This window comes from Sylvia atricapilla, chromosome 1, assembly GCF_009819655.1.
Source record: "Sylvia atricapilla isolate bSylAtr1 chromosome 1, bSylAtr1.pri, whole genome shotgun sequence".
Lineage (NCBI taxonomy): Eukaryota > Metazoa > Chordata > Aves > Passeriformes > Sylviidae > Sylvia > Sylvia atricapilla.
The window spans coordinates 14,700,579-14,725,837 of record NC_089140.1 but is presented as its reverse complement, the minus strand read 5'-3'; the positions used below and the strand labels follow the sequence as shown (position 1 = coordinate 14,725,837).

The following is a 25,259-nucleotide window of genomic DNA, read 5'->3' as shown; positions in this document are numbered from 1 at the left end:
GTTGCACTTTCCTTTTAACTACATTTCTTGTTTAAAGCAAGAAATGTGTTTAAATTGTCACTATTTGCAGATACTTTGGGCCTGTGGGCTTTGGTCAAAGTAGGCAGAATTAAGAAGCTTTTCCTGTGAGGAACTGATACTATTTGAGAACTTAAAAGTTCTCCTAGGATTTATCGTCTTCCACATAAAGGAGAAATTGGCTTCTCCTGTAATTAAAAAGCTGGAATGTTCTGGGCTTTTGATGTGCTGACCTGAAGGATTTTTTTCCTGCCCTGAAGTAGAGTGAAGTAAGATAAATAGAAGTATAACAGTTGCCATTTCAGGTCAGAGCAACTGTGTGCTCTAACCTTCTGCATCACCTAGAAGGCTTTTCCTAGAGTGTAGGTCAAAGCATCCAAGGTTTCCATTATGAAACTATGAAATGTCACTTTAGTTTCACCTCTGTTAGCGTAGCATAGTACTGATAAAAAGCAATCCAAGCAACAGAGCTTTCCTATGTATTTCTGCCATAAGCCAAGTACTGATGGAAGTGTCAGCAGAGGCTTTTCCTGTGGGAACTTCCCAGTCCATGCTAACCAGTGAACTGAAATGAAGAACAACTTGGCTGTTTATTGATTTGAACCAACAATCTGTAGTGAGTTAAAGCTTCCATGCTGCATCCTTGAAGGCTGCAGCTCAGCAGAGCTGGCAGAGCTGGGGCAGCAGGTTGGTTCTGCAGACTCATACCGAGTCTTGGAGTTGATAGTTTTTCTGAAGGGGGAGCACGTGTTTAAAAATCTCTTTTTTGTTTAAGCAATCACAGCCTTAAGTGGTTTCCAGATGATTTGCCAGAAAGAGAACACATTAGGCTGCTGTTTGCAGACAGCACCAGCAAATTATCAATCATTTCTGAAAACCACTAATTGGAGAAAATAACATAACTGCATTTGTTTTATGATGCTCTGATTTCTGGAAATAATATTGCAGTGTATCAGATGGCTGCATTTACAGATAGGGTCATTTAAGTAGTTGACTCTCTATTTGCTGGTGAAACACACTGTCCACGTCTTCACCTCTCTTCACATAATGGTCAGTGTTTAGTATTGCTTCCTTTTAAGGTTTGGTTTCCTTAAGTATGAAATATCTTTGTGGTTCAGCTGATCACACAGTGCTGAAGTAATGTGCCATCCATATTTTTGAAAGAACGTTGTGTTTAAATGCACTTCTTCTAAACAATACAGAAATGGAAGGCACTGCTGAAGAAATAGCTCAAGTATATTAAGTTTTTGGTGTGCATGTGACTTCTGTTGTTTTGTGGGGTTTTCTTTAAATATTCATTCTTTTTGTGAAATGTACTATTTCAGCTGGAAAAGAAAGAAAGGAAATCCTGGGGCCTGAAGCTCAGACAAATGAAATTGGATGTACAGGTATTTCTTTGTTAATCTGAGTCCCTTATTCATAAAGTACTATTGAATTTTGGTTAGGTGAGTGTCATTCTGAAATCTTTGGAATTCTCCCACCTCTGTTTATAAAAATGCTTTGCTTTTCCATGCTAGAGGTCCGTAAACACTGTTTTAGCTGAGGAAAAAAGTCCGGGCATCTTTTGGTGTTCAGGGTCCAGAGGTGTAGGTGTCCAATGACACAGAGCAGCCCTCCCTCCCAAGGACTGACCACACAGCTCCAGCAGGGCTCCACGTCCCCAAAGGGCAAAACAAGGAATAGCAATGATCTTAGTGTAGGTGTCAACAGGTAGTCTTTTAACTATGAAGAAATATACAAAATTAGACTTTAGGTAATACTGTATTTTATTACTGACTCCTCTGTTTGAACTGATTACACAGAAGGTAAAATAAAATTGTACTTTGGTTTTGGACTCAAACAAAGACAGATGGTTTGTTATTTTTTCTATTTCTCTGCATGACAGAAGATTAATAAATATCCCGTCCAACTTTTTAGAAGTTTTTTGGGGGTTTATTTAATGCCCTTACTAGATAGGTAGATAATATCAGAGTAAGTCTTATTTAAAAGCAAACACAAATCTAAACATTGATCAGTTTTAAACTCTAGTTTCACACATTCTTTTCAGTTCCTATAAAGTCAGTTTGCTCCACGTAAGTATGGAGAGCTGCATTATTCATTGCATTACATGTGAGAGACTGCCTCGTGTCATAAAAAGATTGTGTCAAATTGTAAATTGAGTATGTGACTTCACACTGAGAGATGAATCATAAAACTTCTCTTTCCTATTAAAAATATACCTCACATTAATTGTGGAGAGCATCTCTGTTATATTTGAATGTCATGATTTAGGGTGCTGCAGGCAGAGCTTTCACAGAATGTTCCACCATGGTAAAATAAACAATATGAACAATATATTTAGGCAAATACTTGGGATCAAATGTTTATTGTACAAGCATTAAGTAAAATATTTAATTTATCATTTGACAATTTTGCAATACAGTTTTTCTTTGGGTTTTTCTGTTAAGTTTTTAACAGGAAAATATTGAAGGTTGTTAAGTAGATCTGAAGCCTTTTTGGTAGCCATTTCCAATGCCAGAGAACAACCCAGTAAGAGTTCAAGTTTGCTGCGTTTATCTGGCCAGCTTGTTGCTGAGTTTAAATACCTTCTGAGCTTGTGCTAATGAATAGCTGTAAATAACATTAAAAATTGTGTCTTGAAAGCAACAAATACAAACACAGGAGCCAAGATGGTAAACTGGCCTTCTAACTACAAGGCCTAAATCATAATTAATGTTGCCTTTAAGATTTTTATCGAAATTGAGAACAGCTAAATCTGAAGTGATAAAAATGCACTGAGTTAAAAAGGCCAACTGTGCTTAGTCAAGTTTTTAAATATGTTTATGCTATCAGATCTTTTAAAACATGGCATAATCTGACATCTTAAAGGGATTGACCTACACTAGTATGTGTAAATAGTTTTTAAATCCTTAGTTAGAGGGATATATGGCAATGTGAGTTACTAAATCTCATTTGCATTCTTTTTAAACTTAATTTTGTATCTTGTGCCTTGTTTTTCACACTTAGTAAAAGAAGATGAATGTGATTCTGATGCAGAAAATGAGCAAAACCATGACCCTAATGTTGAAGAGTTCCTTAAACAAGAAGATACAGCTGTTATCTACCCTGAAGCACCTGAGGAGGACCAGAGACAAGGCACGCCAGAAGCTAGTGGTCAGGATGAAAATGGTAAATATGTCACCAGTTCAGTTCTTATGAAATCGCTTGTGCTCACTGACCCAAAACTTCTGCTGTACTTAAGAAGACACCAAATACATGTAACTATAGAGGGAAAAATCCCCTTAGCTACATAATTATAAGAGGATAAGGTCATCATGCAAAAAAAAACGTTGCCACTTGTTTTTGTGAAACAGGACATGCACTGGGATTCAGTTGTATAAGTACCTAAATTATAACCTGAAGTAATTGAAAAGAAAAGTTCAAGCTTTCATAAATCCATTAAACATCATTATATGAAAGAACACAATAAATTTTTATTAAATATAATAGAAGAATAGGAAAATAGTATAGTTTTATATAAGAATAACTTAAGGAGGGTTATAATATGTTTCTTTTATGTTTCTAAACAAAGCTCCCAAAAAGAACTGTTAGATAGAATTTCTTCTGTAGAGTAGCCAGTCTATGACAGGCTTTTGGGGCTTTTTGCCTTAAAAGACAGCAGCAGGGGAAAAAAAGCATTGTTCATACAAAGATGTTTTTGTGAAAACATGAAGACCTATTGTTATTTTTAAGTAGATACGGGGTTTTTTCCTCTGAGGAAGTTTCATGCTTAAGGTGTTCTGAGTGAAATGAGAAGTTATACTTTGTTCATTTCTTCATCATGAAATACTTGAAGGTGAATGCTGTTGAGATTGGGTTTTCATTCTATGTGTTTTCTCAAGTGTTCAGCTCAGATAGCTTGTGACAATTGGAGCATTTATGATTTTTCAAGAAAAAGCAATAGCCTACATAAATGGTTAGGAATTGTGTTCTAGTTGTTTTAAGAAATGAATATAACTGTACAGATAAATGTCATTGTAGCTGTAGTACTGAAATCTAAGGGAGAGCAGTGAAAGAAATAAAGATAATCTTTTTGTTCTGCTCCTCCAGAGATTTTATGCTATTACAGATTGTACTTTATAAAAACGGCATTCATTAATTCAGAATTTTAATATGTGGCTGCAGTGGCACATATTGTCAAGTTGGCTTTACAGACTTGCCAGATGTTTTCCATGTAATCATTAAAAATACACATTTGTGCTAATAATTTAAATTGGATCTATCCCAGTAACTTTACTGAGAAGTATTGTGAAGATCACAATGCTGAATAATAGTGTTTGGTATATTAATCATTTTGCAACAGAAAATGCTAAAAATAAAGTGACATTTGGCAAAGATGCATGCTTCCAAACTGGGAAAGTAGAGAAGAGAAGCAACAGAATCAGAGATTTTAGTGACTTTGGGTGACTTTACATTTCTCCATTTCCTCCAATGGAAATAGAATTTAAGTTAACGTACTTCTGACATTTTCACTGAGTTGTATTTGTGCTGAAATGGAGTACTCTTTAAGTCAGATAAGTTGAATTACAGATGGTAAAAAGAGAATTGAAAGGAAATATGCTTGGTCTACACATCTGGAGATGGCTTTGTTTTTGGATAATTCAGCTAAACCAGGAAAAGCAGAAATGGATAAAGCAACAAAAAAATCCCTGTGGGTAGGGGTTATTTTGATTGTTACTATATAACAAGTGTAGAAGAACCTATATGACAGAAAAAGTGGTGAGTTTTAGTAAAAGGAAAAGTGGTCTGATTGCTTTTCACTGTTGCAAGATCAGTGGCACATTCAGTAAAAATTAAGTTAGTAAATTCCACACCAGCAGAATTAATTGCTACTGCATAGAACATATAATCAATCTGTGGTGATAACTTCTGGAAGAGGTCATGAAGGTAAATAATTCAGAAGTACTTTCTAAAGTACTGGTTCATTTTATGAATATTAATAATTCTTACAGTTCTGAAGCTTAAAATGACAGCATGTACAAATGTGCCCCTTGTGCGTCAGAGCATAAAATGTTAATCAGTAAAGACCTTCCACCTTTCTCATGCTCAGCACAGTGCACAGGTGCATCCTTACAGCATTTGCTTCCTGTTTGTCTTGAAGCAAGGAAGAGTAGCATGGAGGATATCACGCCTATAAATTGATGGTTTGATCCGATACAGCAAGCCCTACATTTATTTGAACATATCTTTATCAATTTATAAAGAAGTATTTTTTAGTCCTTTAAAAAATTAATTTTTCAAGGATAGAATGAGTTACTATGTGGAGGGCTAGACATATGCTGGTAAGAAGGGATGGAGCTAGAACTACATAAATGGTGACTTCTTGAAATAGACTTGTGAAATTAATATTTAGCTTCAATCTTGTTTCACTTTTCCCTGTACTAATATAGAAGTACTTTATGAAAGCCAGCAAAATAGATTCTACAGATCACATTAAACTCATATATATGGCCTCATGTTGGATCTCTCTACTTTCTGTCCTGCAGACAGTATGTCCTACTAACACACACATATCTGTGAATCACAGAATGGTTTGGGTTGGACAGGACATTTAGGTCATCTAGGTCCAACCCCCCTGAAATGAGCGGGAGCATCATCAAGTTTATCATGTTGCTCAGAACCTTGTCCAAGCTGGTCTTGAATATTTCCAGGAATGGGATATTTGCCACCCCTCTAGGCAACATGTTGAGGTATTTTACTACCCTCATAATGAAAATTTTTTTCTTCATATTTCATCTCAATCTACTCTCTTTTGGTTTAAAACCATTCCCCCTTGTCCAATCAGCATATTGTGCTGACTCTCTCCAAGGTACATTGGGGCAGCCATACCATAGTGTGGGATGTTGCATAATACCAACAGAAAAGAACTAAATTATCACTAGTCCTTCTCTGAAACAAGTGGACCTTCCAGCTGCTGCATGTTTTCTTACTGTAATAGGTGTGAATGTAAAGCCTGTTTGTTGCTGGTAGTAAGCTTGGAGCTTGTTTATTTAAGTCTGGTGCATTGTCTCTCCTGTGTAGGAACACCTGACGCGTTTTCCCAGCTGCTCACGTGCCCGTACTGCGATCGAGGGTACAAGCGTTTCACCTCTCTGAAGGAACACATCAAATACCGCCATGAAAAGAACGAAGATAACTTCAGCTGCTCCTTGTGCAGTTACACGTTTGCGTACAGAACGCAGCTTGACCGCCACATGACATCACACAAATCAGGAAGAGATCCAGTAAGTGGCGCTTGAATTAAGGGTTATTGTCCTCTGTAGCAACGCTGTGATTTGTTAAGTGCACAGAAACATGTGAACTGCTCACAGCAGATTATCTGTGTGCTAATGGTCCAGTCCCAGAGCACACACTCAAACTTGCTGCCCAAGTCAGGCTTTTTCTGTAGCCATCAAAGGTTGAGATCCCAATTTCTATTTTCATTCTTCTAGGCAGTAGGGTTGTTTTCAGAAATGCTTTATTACACATACAGGTAATTTGTTGGTTTTTTCTGTTCATTTGCTACCATTGCATAAAAAATATGACTCAAATCTAATTTCAAGCCTTTAATGAAACACTTCCTTTGTTTGTTTTTTTTTTTTTTGGTAAGTCCTGAGAAAAAAATATAGATTTTTCACCACCAAGTTAAAGAGGCTTGGAGATGTTTCCTTTAGAGGACAGATTAGAAAGATTGATACTCTCCAGAAATGAAACAGGAGACAAATATAACAGAAAAGTGCAAAACAGAATGTAAAAGTGAAGGTGTTCCATCATTTCTGGTAGCAGCAAACCAACAGCCTGTAGCCCAGAGCAAAGGAAGATGCTCTACTTAAGGAAACAAGAGTAAAGGAGATGCTGTTTTATACATTGGCTGTTAACCTCCATCCTACAAAGTATCACCAAGTGCAATATTTTAACAGGCTTAAAAATTTATTTTACATTTTTATACTTGAGTGTTCACATTCACAAGTCAGTTAAATCAGTACAGGAAGTATTGGCCATCCTATTGCAAGGATTTTATTGTCTCACAAGCTTTGGAATAACCTCACCAACATATTCTGGTGTGACACTTCTTTTTTACTCAAATATTCTTCCCATGAACAATTAATTTCTGTTTCACTTCCTTTTTGGCTCAACTTGCACTTTAAAAGTTACTTTCATCTTACATACATCTTACATTTCTAACTATAAAATCCGTGAATGCTATTTATATGCATTTCTTGTGGGCTACCACATTTGTTTTCAGTCTTTTCAGTCACAAGCCTAAAACCATAAGAATAAAGTAGTTGGAGGGGATAGAAGCCTTTCCCATACTTGCATGTAGTTTGAATGAAAAAACAAAAAATACTAAGTGAGTAAATACTCAGAAGAATCGCTGAGTATTAAGTATTAAGGGCACATTAACTGTATTCCCAGAAAAAAAATTTAATGGATTTATACTTTTGAAGGCACAATTGTATTTGAATAATGTTGTTTCCATGGAGTATCTGAAAATCAGTATTACATCGATTTAACTGTGGTTTTTTTTCAAACCATAGCCAGAATTCAAACTACAATAGTTTAGATACTTGGCAAATTTGAAATACTTATTTGTTTATGTTATTATTGCAAAGGTGTCAGTCTTCAAAATTGGCTGGATATACATGATTACATCATTTGTGTAATGGAAAATGAACTTTTGTCCTTAGTAAAGTATACACCTTCTGGCTGTGGACCTTAAACAGCTGCATGTGTAAAACTTGATGTCTTATTCCTAAAGAGCTTCACCTGACTATAGATTATTTGGGTAACTTTGTTAGCTGGTGATGTCCATCATGTGACAATTTTGTTCTGTATTGTTCTGTACAAAGAAGCAACGAGCAAAGATAAAATCTATCTTAGTGAAGGCAGTGGAAGGGGTATCTGCACACTATCTCCTTCTGAGTCCCAGGGGAAGATGTGCAAAACTTCTGTTCCAGCAGAGAGCTGAGAGCCATCCTCCACCTTCTCCTTCTTCCCTCTCTCCTTCCCATGGTCCTCACAGCACCCTTGGCTGCTCCTATACCACTGACAGTTGGTAGGAGGTGATGCTGCATGTGTCATCTGTCTTCACATGTGAAGCACCAAAAGGGATGTTGAAGTGTGAAAAAGTGCTTCTTATATTTGTTTTAACTTGTTTCTCATCAATTTATGGTAGGTAGTCTTTCAAAATTTCACAGTGTCTTGCACACTGCTGAGAAATAGCAGTTCTTGGAAACTGTGGTCAAACCATCTGTGAAAAACCCCTGATACACCTGTAGTTTCTGTCTTCAAAGTAACTTTTGAGAAGTCTCATTAATTAGTTTTCTTCTCTGGTGTTAGAGGGTTGGGCTTCAGTCCTAAACACAGTAAATATTTGGTGCAGGGATGTATTAGTGACTAGTTACAGACCTGAATGCTGATGTTTCTTCTTTCAGTCCTTGAAGGAGTGCAGAAGAATATTCTTTGAATGTTGCAGTTAATTCTTTAATGAGGAGAAAAACAGCAATTATGTACCATGTATTAGAAATATATCACATATCACAGGCACAGACTAATGTGGCTTTAACAGTGCTGAGATGGGGAAAACCATTTGAATCTGAGAAAATGAAGGTGAAAGTATTACAGGTACTTTGGAGAAGTGTTATGATTTCTCAGTTACATTTAAAGAAGATCCTTCAGAATAATTCTGAGGAAGTCCCAGACTTATTAAACAGTATTATGAGAGCAAGAAAGCTGAACAGAGAGTTACAACTGTAAGAAGCTAAGGCAAAATAGATTTGGAGACACTACGTAGCAGAAAGCACCTTACAGCTATGACCAGGAAAACAGGAAAACTCATTAAAAATTTGATAAGTGGAGTGTGGACTTCCATGCCTTAGAAATAGAACATTAGGTTTTAAAGACTGGAGCAGAAACATTTCTGACAGATTAAATGCATGCACTGATATTGTGTAGTCCAGGACCTGCAGTAACTGTATATATCCTGAGATCTCTTAGCTTGTATAATTCAAGTCAAAGGGTAGTAACTGATTCTCGGCAGGCTTAAGTAAATCCTGGCACGGTCCTCTAGACTCATTGCAGTTGGATCATTAAAGTGAAATGCAGTGAGTCAGCCACAATCTTGTAGAACATCATCTTGAAGGGACTTAGTTAAACGGAGCTGAAAAGCCATGCGAACTAGCAAAAGACAGCTGACAAACCCGGGAGTGAGGTCAGGTGCTAATCGGGATAAGTGAGAGTGGAGACCTCACTGCAGAGCCTGGGGAGAGGCAGGAAGCAGCCCACCCACCCTGAGCAGGGTGGGAGCAGTATCTGCTGAGAGGTAAAATCTGCAGCTTAACCAAATGCTTCTCCCAAGGGAACTGTTGAATTAGAGTATATGGAAGTAATTTAAATGATCTTATTTTGGTTTATCTTCTGTTAAAGGAGGACAAGGGAGGAGAACAGGAAGGGTTGGTAATTTGGACAGCATATCTCATAGCAGAGACTTCAGACTTTAATGCAGTAATCTGCACAGCCACAGGTTCTTCAGATCTGCAGGCATGTCTCACAGCAGGGTCATCATCCTGTGTTTTATCCATCTCTGCTCCTCCAGCACAGTTCTCAGCCCGCAGTTGTCATGCCTGTGCTCAGGAAGAGCCCCAGCACCTGGTGAGCATCTGCTCCCAGTGCTACCAAGCACAGAGCCAGGGGTAGGAGATCCCCCCAAGCTTTCACTCCAGAGGCAGCTGATCCACACCTGCTGTTGGTGGTGGGCAGCCTGTTTGTCCCCAGAGTCCATGAAAAGCTCTGTTCATGAGCTTATGAATATGCGTTCCCTGGTTACCAAAAATCTGCAGTGCATCCCAATAGTGGCAGAGTATCTTTTTGCCAAGTGAGCTCTACTTAAAAAGGAGCTGCTGGGTTTTTTATAAACAAGTTGTTTGAACAGAAAATTCCTAATTCCTCCATTTTATGTTGGTAATTAGGCTGCTTAAGGTTTAAAAGTGCATGTAATTTTTGTCCTTAAAAATACACATTCATAGATTTGTACAGTTTGTGGGAAAATTACAGATCTTGCCACATGTGTGTCATGTATATACTGCATATATTTACATGTCTGTCTTAGCTTTTTGCTTTTTTTGACTAATATAGCAATAAAGACAAAAACAATTTAGAACTTAATAAGTGCTCTTATTAGGCAAAATCTAATGAAAATAATCACAGCGCTTCAGTGCAAATAGTGAAGAGGTTTAGTGTTGTGTACTTGGGAAACTCCTCCATATTTTTATTTGTTTTGGTTTAGTTTCTCACATTTATTTTGAAAATTAATTGTGACCAAAAGTACTTTTATTGTCACTGAGCTACCATCTCTTCAGCAACCCTGTGGCATCATTATATAGAGGAATCCAAGGCCAACAGTAAGCCCTGGAAGCATGTAAATGGAGAAATCCAAGTCAGCCAATTAAACAGGTTTCTCTAGACTTTACTGTTTCTCTGTCTTGCATGAAATATTCTGTGGGTAGTGGGCTTGGGGTTTTTCCTGATGACTTTGCTTTCACAAAAAGAATTAGCATTCATCCTGGAACTTCTTACTAACATGTCAGTGTAAACTTCACCTGAATTGAGGAGAAGGAGCAGCTATATTTTGAGTTTGTTTTGTTTCTTTCTTTTTATTGTACCAGATTCATTTAGAAGAAATGTGTGCCTCAGGTTTTACCTGATTTGTAATTTGTTTCTTTTTCCATACCACCTTCGGTCTCTTACAATTATGGTTGATTCTTCTCAGGTTTGTATTGCATTTTCTCTGTTGCAGTGTGAAAATGCAAGGTGTTTCTGCAAGATCTTGTCCTGTACAATAATTAAGACTTCTTTCTTACAGAGACATGTGACGCAGTCCAGTGGTAATCGAAAATTCAAGTGCACTGAATGTGGAAAAGCTTTTAAATATAAACATCACCTAAAGGAGCACCTACGAATCCACAGTGGTAAATAAATCAAGCGTTGAATTGAGTACTAATATTGCCATTTCTGCTCTTTGTAACTGATGTAATAGCAGTCTTGTAAGTCTAAGTTTAAAATACTAGAGTTTTCCTTATTTTTTTTCCTTCTGGAATATTGCAAGCACTGACTGCAGCCTTCAGCTGTGTGCGGGGAATATGTAGAATAACTCAAGAGGATTTGCAGTTGCAACTTAATCTGTTACAGTTAAGGAAAACTTGACTTGTCACAGAAAGACTGGGGATGTCTTTCTGGTTGTCTTCACTTGTCTGCTTTTTCTTCAATGTTTGCATTCAGTGTGTTACAAGCCTTGCTAGAGAATTTTAATTGATAATAATCAGGACATAAGAATTGTGTATTCCTCCTGTGGCTGTAATTGTCATAATTCAAGATTAGTCATATTAAAGTACACTCAGGACACAATTTATTAGAAAAGGTATTAGAAAAGTTATAAGAAATGTTATATAAGAAGTTGGGAGTTAGTGGTGGTGCTACTTTAACAGAGTTCAATGAAATCTGTAATTGTCAATAGAGAAATGCTGAAACACATGATCCTGTGGGCTTCATCCTATATTTCCTAGTGGATCACAAACTTATTAAAGAAACCATGGCTCAGAGCTATACTCTTACTGTTCAATTCACTAGATAAGAGGGTTTTTTCCGCTAGGACTCTTTGAAAGGTCATAATGATGTAATTATTCTGGTAATTATTGTTTGATGGAGTTACACTGTAACCTGGTTAACTGTTGCATATGCCTTTTTTTTTTTTCTTCCCTTACCTTTAGGAGAGAAGCCATATGAGTGCCCAAACTGCAAGAAACGTTTTTCCCATTCTGGTTCATACAGTTCACACATAAGCAGTAAGAAGTGTATTGGTTTGATGCCCGTGAACGGTCGAGCCCGGTCAGGGCTTAAGATGTCTCAGTGCTCCTCCCCTTCCCTTTCTGCATCACCAGGTAGCCCAGCAAGACCACAGATACGACAAAAGATAGAAAATAAACCCTTGCAAGAGCAGCTTCCTCTTAACCAAATTAAAACTGAACCTGTGGATTATGAATTCAAGCCCATAGTGGTTGCTTCAGGAATTAATTGTTCAACCCCTTTGCAGAATGGGGTTTTTAGTGGTGGTAGCCCATTGCAGGCAACCAGTTCTCCTCAGGGTGTGGTGCAAGCTGTTGTTCTACCAACAGTAGGTCTGGTGTCTCCCATAAGCATCAATTTAAGTGACATTCAAAATGTACTAAAAGTGGCTGTGGATGGTAATGTAATAAGGCAAGTACTGGAAAACAATCATGCTAATCTTGCGTCCAAAGAACAAGAAACCATCAACAATGCATCTATACAACAAGCTGGCCATTCCCTCATTTCAGCTATCAGTCTTCCTTTGGTTGACCAAGATGGGACAACCAAAATTATCATCAACTACAGCCTGGAGCAGCCAAGTCAGCTTCAGGTTGTTCCACAAAATCTAAAAAAAGAAAACTCTATTCCTACAAATAGTTGCAAAAATGAGAAATTACCAGAAGATCTCACAGTGAAATCTGAGAAAGATAAGAACTTTGAAGGAGAGACCAACGATAGCACTTGTCTTCTTTGTGATGACTGTCCAGGAGATCTTAATGCACTTCAAGAATTAAAGCACTATGAAACAAAAAGCCCTCCTCAGCTTCCCCAGCCCAGTGGAACAGAAGCTGAGAAACCCGAGTCCCCTGTCCCATCAGAAACCGGGGAGAACAGCTTGTCTCCTGGTCAGCCACCTTTAAAGAACCTTCTATCGCTCCTAAAGGCGTATTATGCATTAAATGCACAACCAAGCGCAGAAGAGCTTTCAAAAATAGCAGATTCCGTAAACCTACCACTGGATGTGGTAAAAAAGTGGTTTGAAAAAATGCAAGCTGGACAAATCTCTGTGCAGTCTTCTGGACCATCTTCTCCTGAACAAGTTAAATTAAGCAGTCCTGCAGACAATGATGATCAAGCAGCAACTACAAATGTGGATGAACCCCAGAACAGCACAAATAACTCAGAAAATCCTGTCAGTACAACAAAATCTCAGACTTTACCAGGGGCTTCAACTCTGAATGGTTCACATAGTAGCACGCCATCTGCATCACCACTAAACCTTTCTTCATCAAGAAATTCACAGGGTTACACGTACACAGCAGAGGGTGTACAAGAAGAGCCACAAATAGAACCTCTTGACCTTTCGCTACCAAAGCAACATGGAGAACTGTTGGAAAGATCTACCATAACTAGTGTTTACCAGAACAGTGTTTATTCTGTCCAAGAAGAACCTTTGAACTTAACTTGTGCAAAAAAAGAACCACAAAAGGACAACAGTGTTACAGACTCTGATCCTATTGTAAATGTAATCCCACCAAGTGCCAATCCCATAAATATTGCTATACCTACAGTCACTGCCCAGTTACCTACAATTGTTGCCATTGCTGACCAGAACAGTGTTCCCTGCTTGAGAGCTCTCGCTGCCAATAAGCAAACCATTTTGATTCCACAGGTGGCTTATACATACTCTACCACAGTTAGTCCTGCAGTTCATGAGACACCACCAAAACAGACCCAAGCCAATGGAAATCAGGTACTTTGGTCCCCATATTCCTACATGATGTATGTATGATGTATTCACTCTGTACCTGTGCTGAACTAACAGAAATCTATCAAGGCTAAATAAATAAAAATATAAATACAAGCTATCAGGCTTATTTTACTTGATTGTAAATGAGTAATAGGTAGTAGTCTTGTGCCCTCTGCAAAGCTAGTTAGCTCAGGCAGCTTGAGTCCAGACTAACAGAAACTGTTGTGCATGGACAACTCAGTTATTCTCCATATTTAATCTTTAGTGGACATTAGTGCTCACTGTTTTAAAGACTATCTAAAGGTCCTGATCAAAAAGCAAAATAAAACAATGACTTCTGTCTTTTGCTGGCTCTCTATCTCCTCTTTCCCCGTATTCAGAAAATAAACTCTTTGGAACTTCTGGCTACTCCTTTCATGCTGCTCTGCTTACTTGATTTGCAGAGCAGCTGAATTCAACCTACACTGTAATGGCACTTTAAACAAAATACAGATAAATCCTCAGTTGAAAATCAGGGAGGTATTTATCTTCATCTGCCATTCCTGTATCCTGGTTTGTTCCTCCCTGGGTACATCCAGATGTGATCAATCAGGGTCAGTCCTCCTGAGAATCACCTGTGCACATTAAGGTAGGGACAGGGCAAAACAGAAAAGTGGCTCAGTGTTTCTACTTAAATCTTAGCAGTGGCTGTCTAGCATTTTATTCAGGCTTCTGTTTTGCCAGAGACCGAGGAACCTTGAAGAGTTACAAGGCTGCTTATATAAAAAGTTTCAGACTAACATGTACACTCTTATATTCAGATTTGATAATATATGATAAAATATGTGTGATGCTGCTGATGTCAGTAGAAAATACTGTGATTTTACAGGGAAGCTTTAGCACTTAAAATGCTTAGAAATTCACAACAATTATATTTTTGAAGCTATTTACTAATGAAATTATTTGAAGTCCCCTAAATTTTGGGTTAAGCAGTACTTCTGGTAGTTTCATGAGGAAGAGGGTAGTCAAATATGCAAATTCAAATGGTGACTTAAATAGCTTCTTTGTGAAAACTTCAGCAAAAGGTCTTTTAACTTCATAAAATCTGTGAGGCAGCAAAAGGTAGGTGAGCAGCATTAGCTGAAAAGTGTAGCTAGGTGACAAATCTGCTCTTCCCATTTACTGAAGTGCTTTACAGGTCTGTAATATTGCATTTATTTTATGGGCCCTAAAATATGGCATGCCAGCATAGTTTAGATCTGGTCAGCAGTCAGATTTTGATGTGATTAACGCCAGTCTCAGTGAGGGTTCTGCATCTGGATGGTGGCAGGGACTGTAAAGCAGAACAATGCAGTAAAGGATTTTTTTTTTTTACTGTGGAAGTGTGAACAATTTTGTTGGCTATTTATGGAATTGAATGAGAGTAGTAGCTTCAGTTTATGTGGATGACTTCTTTTATTTGACTTAACAGTTTTTTTGTAATTTTTCTGAAGGATGAAAGGCAAGACACTAGCTCAGAAGGAATATCCAATGTAGAAGATCAAAACGATTCTGATTCAACACCCCCAAAGAAAAAAATGAGAAAGACAGAAAATGGGATGTATGCATGTGATTTATGTGACAAAATATTCCAGAAGAGCAGCTCATTATTGAGACATAAGTATGAACACACAGGTATGTGCTAGGAAAAGACTTTTCCAGTCGTTATTTCTTTGGCAACATGTAACTGATAATCTCAACTGGAATCCAGCTCTTGGACAGTGTAGCAGTTCTTACTGCCTGTGCTAAGCTTTCTTTAGAAACCTCTGGTTTTGTATATTTGTTTGACAGAACAGCACTTCTGTCTTTCTTTAAATTTGTTCGACCTAAACCTTAAATAGAAAAAGGGGAGGTTTTGGATCTGGCTTGTGGATAATCATCTGTGAACTGCAGCCTATAACTGAGGATATATTACTTCTAATTTACCTTGTCTGGTTGTAAATTAAAAAATATATATTTTAAAAATAAGCGAGAAAAAAGGATTGTATATGTATTTGATTCTGTGCATGAAAAGCAGCATGCTGATCTGGTATGAAGCATTTTCAAATTGAGCCACAGTTATACTGACCTGAAGTTAACAGCTTCAACTATTCATTAGACATAGAATCTAACCACTAAAAAACACCCTTTTGACTTTGATTTTTAATTTCTCATAGTTGTTCCTTTTGGCTCCAGTTCAGCTTTGAATTTTAATTTCTCATAGTTGTTCCTTTTGGCTCCAGTTCTGATATCTTTAGGATTTTTGTGATACCTCTTGCTCTCTAATTTCTTCTGTGATGTCTTAAAATAAAAATTCTTTTTTTTATTGGTTAGGTGTCAATATATTCGGTTTTGTATTATATATTCCTTTCTTGCTGTCTCTGTTATCTTTTCTTTCCCCACATCCATAAAATAAACTCTTTAGTTTGGCTACTCCCTTCATGCCGCACCACTTTCTTGGTTTGCAGAGCAGCTGAATTATTATATTAATTATATTTCTGCGTATTGTCATTTTAGTGTTACCTCACATATAAAATTAAAAGCATAACAAATCCTTTTCTGTCTTGATCCAGTTTTTCAAGCTGTATTCATTAAGGGTATTTAATTTCATACCTGTCCTGTCCTGAGGCTCTTTTAACTTCTCCTTTTTCTAAAACAATTGTTTTTCCCCTACTGGTTTTACGGAATGTAATGTTCAAAATCATTGAATCATTTAGGTTGGAAAAGACCTTTAAGATCATTGACTCCAGCCATTAACCCAGCACTGCCAAGTCCACTGGTAAACCATGTCCCTAAAGTGCCACATCTGCTTGTCTTTTAAATACCTTCGGGGATGTTGACTCAACCCCTTCCCTGAGCAGCCTGTGCCAGTGCTTGACAACTCTTTTGGTGGAGAACCTGTCCCTGATTTCCGATCTAAGACTCCCCTGGTGAAACTTGAGGCCATTTCCTCTTGTCCTATCACTTGTTTCTTGAGAAGAGGTACCAAAACCCTCATTGTTGCTTGTTTAGCATGAGGTGACATGGATGTCCTGGTCATCTGTGTAGTGTGACCAAAAACCTGACGTCTTACTGCCTTTGTCTTTTATGTCTGAGCTAAGACTGCAAAATTGTTGTGTGTAACAACTTTAAATGTTAAAATCAAAATAACACTGCTAGGCTTCTGATATATTTATATGAGAGATTCTAAAAACAAGACAATAGCTGGAAAACAGCAGAAACATACTGAGTGAAACAGATTATTTTCATGTCAGTACATGTGTAGTCAGCAAGTTTTGTACATGAAGCATTCAACCTAGATTTTAGAATGATTTTCCTTTTACCTGTATCATGGCAGGTACACAAAAACCAACGTAAAAGCTCAGTTGATTTTAAATTGCCCTCAATATAGAAAAGTTAAAACGGTTTTAATTCAAAATAGTTTATGCAAGAAAAAGGTCCCATTTTCTAATTTATGTTTGCACTTTTTTTTTTGTGCTAGAAGTTATATCTGAGAATCTCTTTATCCTCCTATGATGAGTTTTCCTAAAAAAACTTATAAATTACTGTAGCGATTGCGACAGTGTATGCATCTTTGTACTTTGGGCTCAGGAGAAAAACTCAGGCTGATAATGCATGAAGTAGAACATCTTGTTACATAAAATTTAATTGATGCTAATATGCTCACCAACAGCATTTTACAATGCAAACAGGAGTGTACATTTTTAAAACTCCAGCTACAAGATACTCAATTGTTTGTGCTTTTTTTACAGGTAAAAGACCTCATGAGTGTGGAATCTGTACAAAAGCATTTAAACACAAACACCATTTGATCGAACACATGCGACTGCATTCTGGGGAAAAGCCCTACCAATGTGACAAGTGTGGAAAGAGGTTTTCACACTCGGGGTCTTACTCTCAGCACATGAACCATCGCTACTCCTACTGCAAAAGGGAGACGGAGGAGCGCGACAGCGCCGAGCCCGAGGAGATGGGCGCGGAGATCCTGAGCAGCGAGCACGTGGTGGTCAGGGCATCGCCCTCGCAGATCGACTCCGATGAGAGGGAGAGCCTCACCAGGGAAGAGGAGGAGTACAGTGAAAAGGAGGAAGAGGAGGAAGAAGAAAAAGACATAGAGGGACTTCAGGAAGAAAAAGAATGTAGGGAACTACAAGAAGTAGGGGATGCAGAAGAAGAAGCAGCAGTAGAAGAGGAAGATGGGAAAACTGAAGGTAGCAAGAATGATGAAGCTATAAGCCAAGCAAGCAATGCAGAACCAGAAGTTATACAAAATAATGGGCAGGTTTCAGAAGAAAATAATGAATAAAGCTTACATGCTAGGTTTTTTCTAAACGGAAAAAGAATTGGTAATGAAGTTCCTTCTATATTATACATGCTTTTCATGGAAACGCAGTAGCCTGCATACTGTGATTTCTGTTCACTACTGTGTAAAAAAATATATATATAAAAAATGAAAAGAAAAAAAAAAAAAAAAAAGAAATCCAGGTGTGCCTGAACCTCAAACTTAGTAATTTTTCACACAGTTTTCAAAGTTAGGAACAAGTTTATAACATGAAGCAGATTAGAAAAATACAGTGACTCTGGAAGCAAAGATTTAACAGGTTGTAGGAAACCTGATTATTCGACAAGCATCTGGCATTGTTTGTTTTATCAGTATTAATTTTCATTCTTAAGTTGATTAATTTTTAAACTGTACAATTGGGAGAGATTTATATGATTTTTTTTTTTTTATGGTGAAACATTTCCTAAATCCGCTTCAGTATTTTCTTATGTTTTACAATGTGAGAACTTCTGCACTACAAAATTCCCTTTTGCAGAGACGTGTAATGCAGTTGCAAACAGTGCTTGGCTACCTTTGTAAATTCAACCTAGAAGGTAGCAGTTTATGACATTAGATGTTGTAGTAGAGCATATTATCATTTAAAGTGTATTGTTAGCCTTAAGAAAGAAGATGATAGAAGAACTGAAGTTTCTTACTCATGTGGTTAAAAATGTAGTTGAGAAGATTGTCGTTGAGTTCTGATTGCAGGGACTAACAGTGTTAATACTGGTAAGGACAGGAAAGTTGTCAAAAACAGTGTTTGTAATTGTGTTTTGAGTATGTAGTAACAATATGAAGGATATGATATGAAGCTTTGTATCTCCTTTGGCCTTATGCAAGACCTATGTGCTGTAAGTGCCATTTATCAGTATTACAAAGGCTCTAAGCAGCCTTTATCCAATATGTGGCCTACAATAACTAGCATTTGTTGATTTGTATCAAACTTCTAAACTATTCATGGGGAAAAAACACTCAGCCATCAGAGAAGTAAGAACACTGGTATATTTCATTATTTAATTATTTGGTGGTATTTTGGGTTAATACCTGACTTGCAGAATTTCTCTACAATAATTACAAGGGAAATTTTCTAATCTGCTTTATTGCTTTATTGGTTTACTTTAATTTCAGACACATACATGACATGTTATCTGGCTCATAAGTATTTTCAAATGTTAGTTATTATGGACCCCATTTATTAACAATGTTAGCTGATTTTTACCTATCAGTATTATTTTATTTCTTTTAGTTTATAGATCTGTGCAACATTTTGTACTGTATGTCTTCAAACCTGGCAGTATTAATACCCTTCTTACTGACATATGTACCTTTTTAGTTTTAGAAAACTTTTATATTTATGTGTCTTATTTTTATATTTCTTTATTTATTACACAGTGTAGTGTATAATACTGTAGTTTGTATTAATACAATAATATATTTTAGTATGAAAATTTGGAAAGTTGATAAGATTTAAAGTAGAGATGCAATCGGTTCTCTTGCATTGAGATTTGATTTAACAGTGTTATGTTAACATTTATACTTGCCTTGGACTGTAGAACAGAAGAATTAAAATGGGAATGTATTAATTTTACAATTGCAATCAATTCATTTTACCTTTACCCAGTTTTTAATATAAAGCTCTTAAATTTTGAAATTCACTGTGTGACTAATAGCATGATGCTCTGCAGTTTTATTAAGAGATTAGTCTAACCATAAAACTCTCATTTCCTTAGTAAGCCAAATTAGAATAATCTTATAAAACAGTGTTGGGAACAATGTTTAACATTTTTGTGCCAATTTGTTCCTGTATTCATGTATGTATGTTACAAATCTGAAACTTCATTTTTAAGTTCCTTGTTACATCATGGTCATTTTCTAGTTTTTTACCAGACTCCCCATCTCACAATAAAATGCGTCAACAAGTCTGACTTACTGTCATTATTCTGGTAATGTAGAAAGTTCATTTAAATTATTTCTATGAGAAGTTACTGAGACACAGCTCCTGCTGTGGTGTCGATTCTGGGTTTCAGTGGTACATAAGGAGCATGGAAGAGAAAGAAGGGTCGCTTTGAACTGTGTGCAGGCACAGGGATTGCTGCATTAGTTCATTGATTTACCAGTGTCAGCAGAACAACTGAGTTGTCAAAATTAAGTGGGTTGTTCTTTTGGGTCTTTTTATTTTGCTGTATTTATCTAATATACTGTTTAATGCTATTTTTCAATAAGACTGCTTTTAAATGAAGTCCACAACTGTTTTCTGGACTTAGCAATAACTTAGTTGTCAATGGAAAGGCTGATGTATATTTTGCTGTTGAACTTTCCAAAGATACAATGCCAACGCTGATTTCAGTAATGTAAGTATAAAGGCTTGAAAATTTCATTCTATATGGGTGTTTACAAGGTCTTGCAGGCCAAGCAAAGTTTACAGACTGTTCTTTAAGCAAAGTTCTGTTCTTTAATGATCCCTAGAATGGGATTTCAGTTGTAAATATGAGGAGTAGGGGGTTCACAAACATAATTTAAGTTACTTTATATTCACATACTTAAGTTTTGGGCATTTCTCAATCTTATTATCTCAACATTAATATATATGAAGTACTTCTCCCATATATTAATTGTTGTACCTCTTGTGCATTTTGCTGTACAGTGTGCAAATACTGCACTTTTAAGTAAACTTCTACCTTCATAATACTATTGAGCTAAATATGAGAAAGGTGTTTTGAAAAAAACAACCATTTATGTTGCATTAATAATATTGCCTTGTTATTATTGTCATAACAGAATCAATCAGGTGGTTCGGATTTTCTCACAGGTAAGACTGTCTCTGCTCTCTTTTAGGTAATAAAACACATCTTCTTGAAACTATTTTAAGATTATCCATATTTTTCATATCCCAGGATGTCTGTGGTAATAAGCCCAGTGAGACATTTGTTGAAATGGGAAATTTTTGTTGTCTTCAGTATTAGAACAGAGAATTTTAATATACCCACTCATGTAATTGACAGCTGAATGTAGAATGCCAGTAACTTGGATATACAGTAAAGTCCAAGCAACTTTTACTCAGGAAATGTCATTGTTTTGGAGGAGAAAATTTATATTCTTTACTAACACTACGTTACTAACATTTTTATCTTCAAAATGGATTGGTGCATTGAGTTTTGCATCTGCTAAGCTCAGTGATGTCTTTGGCGTTTGTGACTTTGTAACATCATCTGTTATCTGTTTGAAAAACACAGAAACTGTGGTGTGTCTTCATTTAGTTGAGCAAACTCATGTGGAAGCCAGAGGTGCTTAGAGGACGTGGGCGTCATTCCCAGCCCAGCAGTGAGATTCCAGCAGCGAGGAAGCTCTGTGTGTGTGGAGCTGCCTGGGCCGCTGTGATGGAGTCCAAGCCCCAGGGGAGCAGCAGCAGCCCAGCTGCGGCCATGTGGGTTTTGTGATTTTGTGACCTCTCTCTAAATTAATGGCAAAGCAGTTTCAAGGACAGTAAGTTTCACATATAAAAAAAAAAAAAGCGGGGGGGGAGAGCAAAAGCGTAAAGTCTTTGGTTCTGTCTTTTAGAGATAAATGGAAGTTGGGAAAGAGCAGTGAGCATGAGATGTGTAGTTTTAATGAAACTCCACTGTGCTATGACCTGTTCTTCAGTCACAAGATGAAAAGTCCATCAGCTGCTCTGTGTGCCCAAGCTGGTGTCTGCACCTGCTTCTTCCTCAGGCTCACCACGCATGCCTCATCTTGGCACAGCGGTCAGGGAGCAGGCTGACAAATGGAAAAGTGTCCTTGGAATTCCACATGGGACAGAGCCCTGCTGTAGCTGGGGTTCTGGTTTTGCTTCTGCTACTGACCTGTCTCCAGAATATAACAAATCACTGCTTCAAAATCAGTTCTAGATGCAAAATTGTGACGGTTATAGGTCCTCTTTTATCAAGTAATATGCGAATAGGAAAAATGTTACAGAATAACTATGGGAAGATTGTTACAGAAGTAAATACTAAGTTTCGGCCCTGGGATGAGACATACCCTTTGGAGGTCCTGAGCTAATAGGAGAAGAGAGAGGGACTTAAGGCTGCAGAGAAAACTTGGGGAGAGAAAACAGAGGATACATTAAGAAGGAATAACTGTTCCTTCTCTTTCAGTAATAGTCATAAGGCATCCCAGTGGTGATTTTGGTGGCATTCCCAAATTCTCCATAGCCACATTGCTGTCTACTTGCTGTTTTTCTGGAGAAACCTATCCACATGTGTAATCAGTAGCACAGCAGTATTCAGCAATGCTGAAGGTTTTTTTACATATTGTATTGAATTCCAAATAGATTAATGGATGCTAGAGAAAGAAATGAGAAAGTTTTGTTACTTTGGCTAGTCTCAGAGTTGCAATGTGTTTCAGTAAATACCTTAAATTTTAGTAGAATAATGCACTATGGCATATCAACCCAGAACATAACATATTTACCCTAAAAGGCACTATTGTTCAGACTGACTAAAAATTGCTTCAGCTGGCAACAAGTGTTGTACTCACACTCTTGAGTGAAATTATTCTAATGCAATTATTAATGGTAAACCCAAAGTCAGTGTCTGTACAAGCAGCACTTCACTCATGTTTGTGCTGGCAAAGTGTACCTGAGGTGGTGGTGGCCATCAGACTGAGTGGCAATTTGAAAGCAAAGCTATTTCCAAGATAGAAAATATGACACTACACTTTTTGCCACAGCAAAATGCTACTCTGGGGCTTTTATCATCAAAGCAATGAAAGATCAGGACATGACACTCCAAACCAACAGAGAAGGCTATAACAGGGAAATGAAAATACTTCTTAGGGTACAGAAGATCATTAGAGGTGAAGGAGATGGTGTGAGGATGAGAAAAGTCCATTTTGGTCCTGGAGGTTGTAGTGAAGGTAGATGATGAAGGAAGACAGAGAAAAAGCTTAATGTGCACTATGCTGAGCACTTCTTGAAAGTGGGTTCCTTCTAATTTATTTACTACCAACGTGTGAGTCTGCACACAATTCTCTGCTTGGATAGAGGTTTTTATGTGTGTTTTCACAATCTGGTGCTTTAAAAAGTACTTTTTATTCTCTTTCCTTAGCAGAATAGCTTGTTTAATTGCTGCTACAATAATCTCTAAATTTCATAGTGGAAATTCAATACTAGAGTACCTTTCAAGTCTTTACTTTGTCATTTATTGTTCATATTTTTCTTGAACAGTTGTTATAATGATATTTGCACAATCTGATTATCACTAACAAAAAAACCCCAAAACCCACAAACAAACAAAAACCCAACAAAATAATGTGATGATCAAATCAGCTCTCAAAAGAGACCAAATATATACTACTTCTGTTTTATCCCTCTGCTCTTTCATGGCCTCTGGTTACTAATCTGTCACACAGTCATCTTAATTGTGTGTATCATGCTTTTCATACACATCATATATATGTTGTCTCTAGGGGAAACAAAATACTGTTATATATTCATTGCTTCACAAAAAGTAATCTGCTTTTAAAAAAACTGTAATTAAAAAATAAACTGATAGTTTAGACTAAACATGAGATGTGCTGATGAAAGGAGCACTTTCTGTGGCAGTTTGTCTAGTAGCTTGCCAAATGTGAAAGTCTTGTAGTATTAACCTACAATTAGGTAAAGTTCTCCAAGGCTTTCCCTCTACACTGGCAGATCTTCCAAAAGATCTTTAAAAATTATGAGAATAGTGGCAAGTAATCTTTAGAATACATCTTTGAGAATGCCATTTTGGTCTTTCCTTTGGTTTTCTGGTAAACCTCAAGTCCTCTATTCTGATTCTGCTTTTAGATTTTGACATTTCTGTATTGGGGGACTCTCTTTGGGGTTTGTTCATCGTTGTGTAAACTAGGGTTTGTGTAATGATCACAAGATTTACATTTTGTGTTAATTCAGGAATCAAGGGGATAAATTATTAAACGCAAAAAAAACCCTGAAACCTGCCTACACTAACTTTGTGTCATTCCTGCTGAGCTTCTGTTCTTCTGCCTGAAAATCCTGCTCACTTTCAGCTTTGGGCCCAAAGAAAGACGACCAGTCTGACAGCACTTGGGATGACCGGGTCCTAGTCCCATCTCTTACCCTTCAACAGCTCTCTCTTCAGGCCAAATTTTGCATGAGTATCATCCAATCTCTTGAGCTCTGTGAAGCTCTACATTTCTACATTTTTAATTACAGGTAAGCTATTGCAAAGGTATAGAGGGAGCATTTTTCTCTTTTAGTGTGCAAAAATAAAATCTGCTGAACCAAATTGTTCAAGAAGTGAGTTAGTGGGAAAATCACGTGAAATCCTGAAAAGAACAACAGCTCCCAACAGGTTTGAAAGTTCCTGTACACAAAAAGGGTACTTGGAATTCTAGTCCCTTCTCATATCAAATTAATCTGGTAATGGGACAACATCTCTGCGGACAGTAGTTGTCAACTTCTTTTGTCCTGGCGGAGTATAGTGCTGTCACTGCTCTTCTCCAAACCAGGAGCTGAGCTAAGACTAGTACAAACTCTGTTTGAGTCCTTGTGATCAGAAAAGGCACAAGTCCCTTGCTGGAGTGAGGGGGAGCAAGGTTTGACCCTACTGGAAGTTGGAGTGAGTTGTCCTGCCAGCAGCAGTTTTTTGTGAGCTGCTGCCCTGCTGGCCGGGCAGTGTTTGCAGTGGCCACAGTTAAACAGTGACCAGGGCAAATGATCGCAGCTGGGGTTGCAGAGAAAAGAGGGGCTTCCACCAAGGCAAGCTGGCTAAGCTGACCTCAAGTCAGCTTTCCTTGCCTGGATCAGACAGCTGCAAAGAATGCCTCAGGCACAAGCCAGCAGTCATGCTTTGGAGGAGCTACTGGCTTACATTGCCAAGCCCAGAGAAAGGCCACCCCTCAGTCTTTAAATTGCAAATTCTTGAGAGTAGCGACTCATTTTCCCCAAAACATGGTATTATCTTTTAAATCCTCCTTTTATCTTCTTAATCAGGCTTCTTATTGACATTCTGGTCTCCCACACAATCTGTTGTGTCCTGAAGCTTAGGGAGAGGCACTCTATAAACCAAGGAACAAGGAATTCTACCATTTGCATTTGTGATGAGTGTTATCACCATTTCTGTATCTTTTCCGACTGTGATTATGAGGTGAGTTTTCCTGTCTTAGGAGAAAAAAAGAATAAAAAGAAATAATTGATGAATGGTAACATAACTTGAACAGACAGCTGGGAACAGAACTGAGGACTAACAGGAGAAAGCCTTCTGTCTTTGGCATGCAGTTTGATCTGAAGGACAGTGGCAAATGGAGCATTTCTGTGATTTTCAGCAGCCCGGGGAGCTCAGCCATTAGCAG

General features: G+C 37.5%; 1 protein-coding gene across 2 annotated transcripts in view; it reads left to right on the top strand.

The window, feature by feature from the left end:
- Positions 1–19,852, top strand: part of ZEB1 (zinc finger E-box binding homeobox 1) — a 122,716-nt gene extending 102,864 nt beyond the window's left edge. For both annotated transcript variants that reach the window (XM_066315270.1, XM_066315278.1), the window contains exons 3-9: positions 1,344–1,406; positions 3,025–3,186; positions 6,079–6,281; positions 10,898–11,003; positions 11,802–13,612; positions 15,082–15,262; positions 17,359–19,852. In XM_066315270.1, coding sequence (XP_066171367.1) covers positions 1,344–1,406; positions 3,025–3,186; positions 6,079–6,281; positions 10,898–11,003; positions 11,802–13,612; positions 15,082–15,262; positions 17,359–17,912 — 3,080 coding nt within the window. In that variant the 3' untranslated portion in view covers positions 17,913–19,852. The remainder of the gene's footprint in view (positions 1–1,343; positions 1,407–3,024; positions 3,187–6,078; positions 6,282–10,897; positions 11,004–11,801; positions 13,613–15,081; positions 15,263–17,358) is intronic.
- The last annotated feature ends 5,407 nt before the right edge of the window (positions 19,853–25,259 follow it).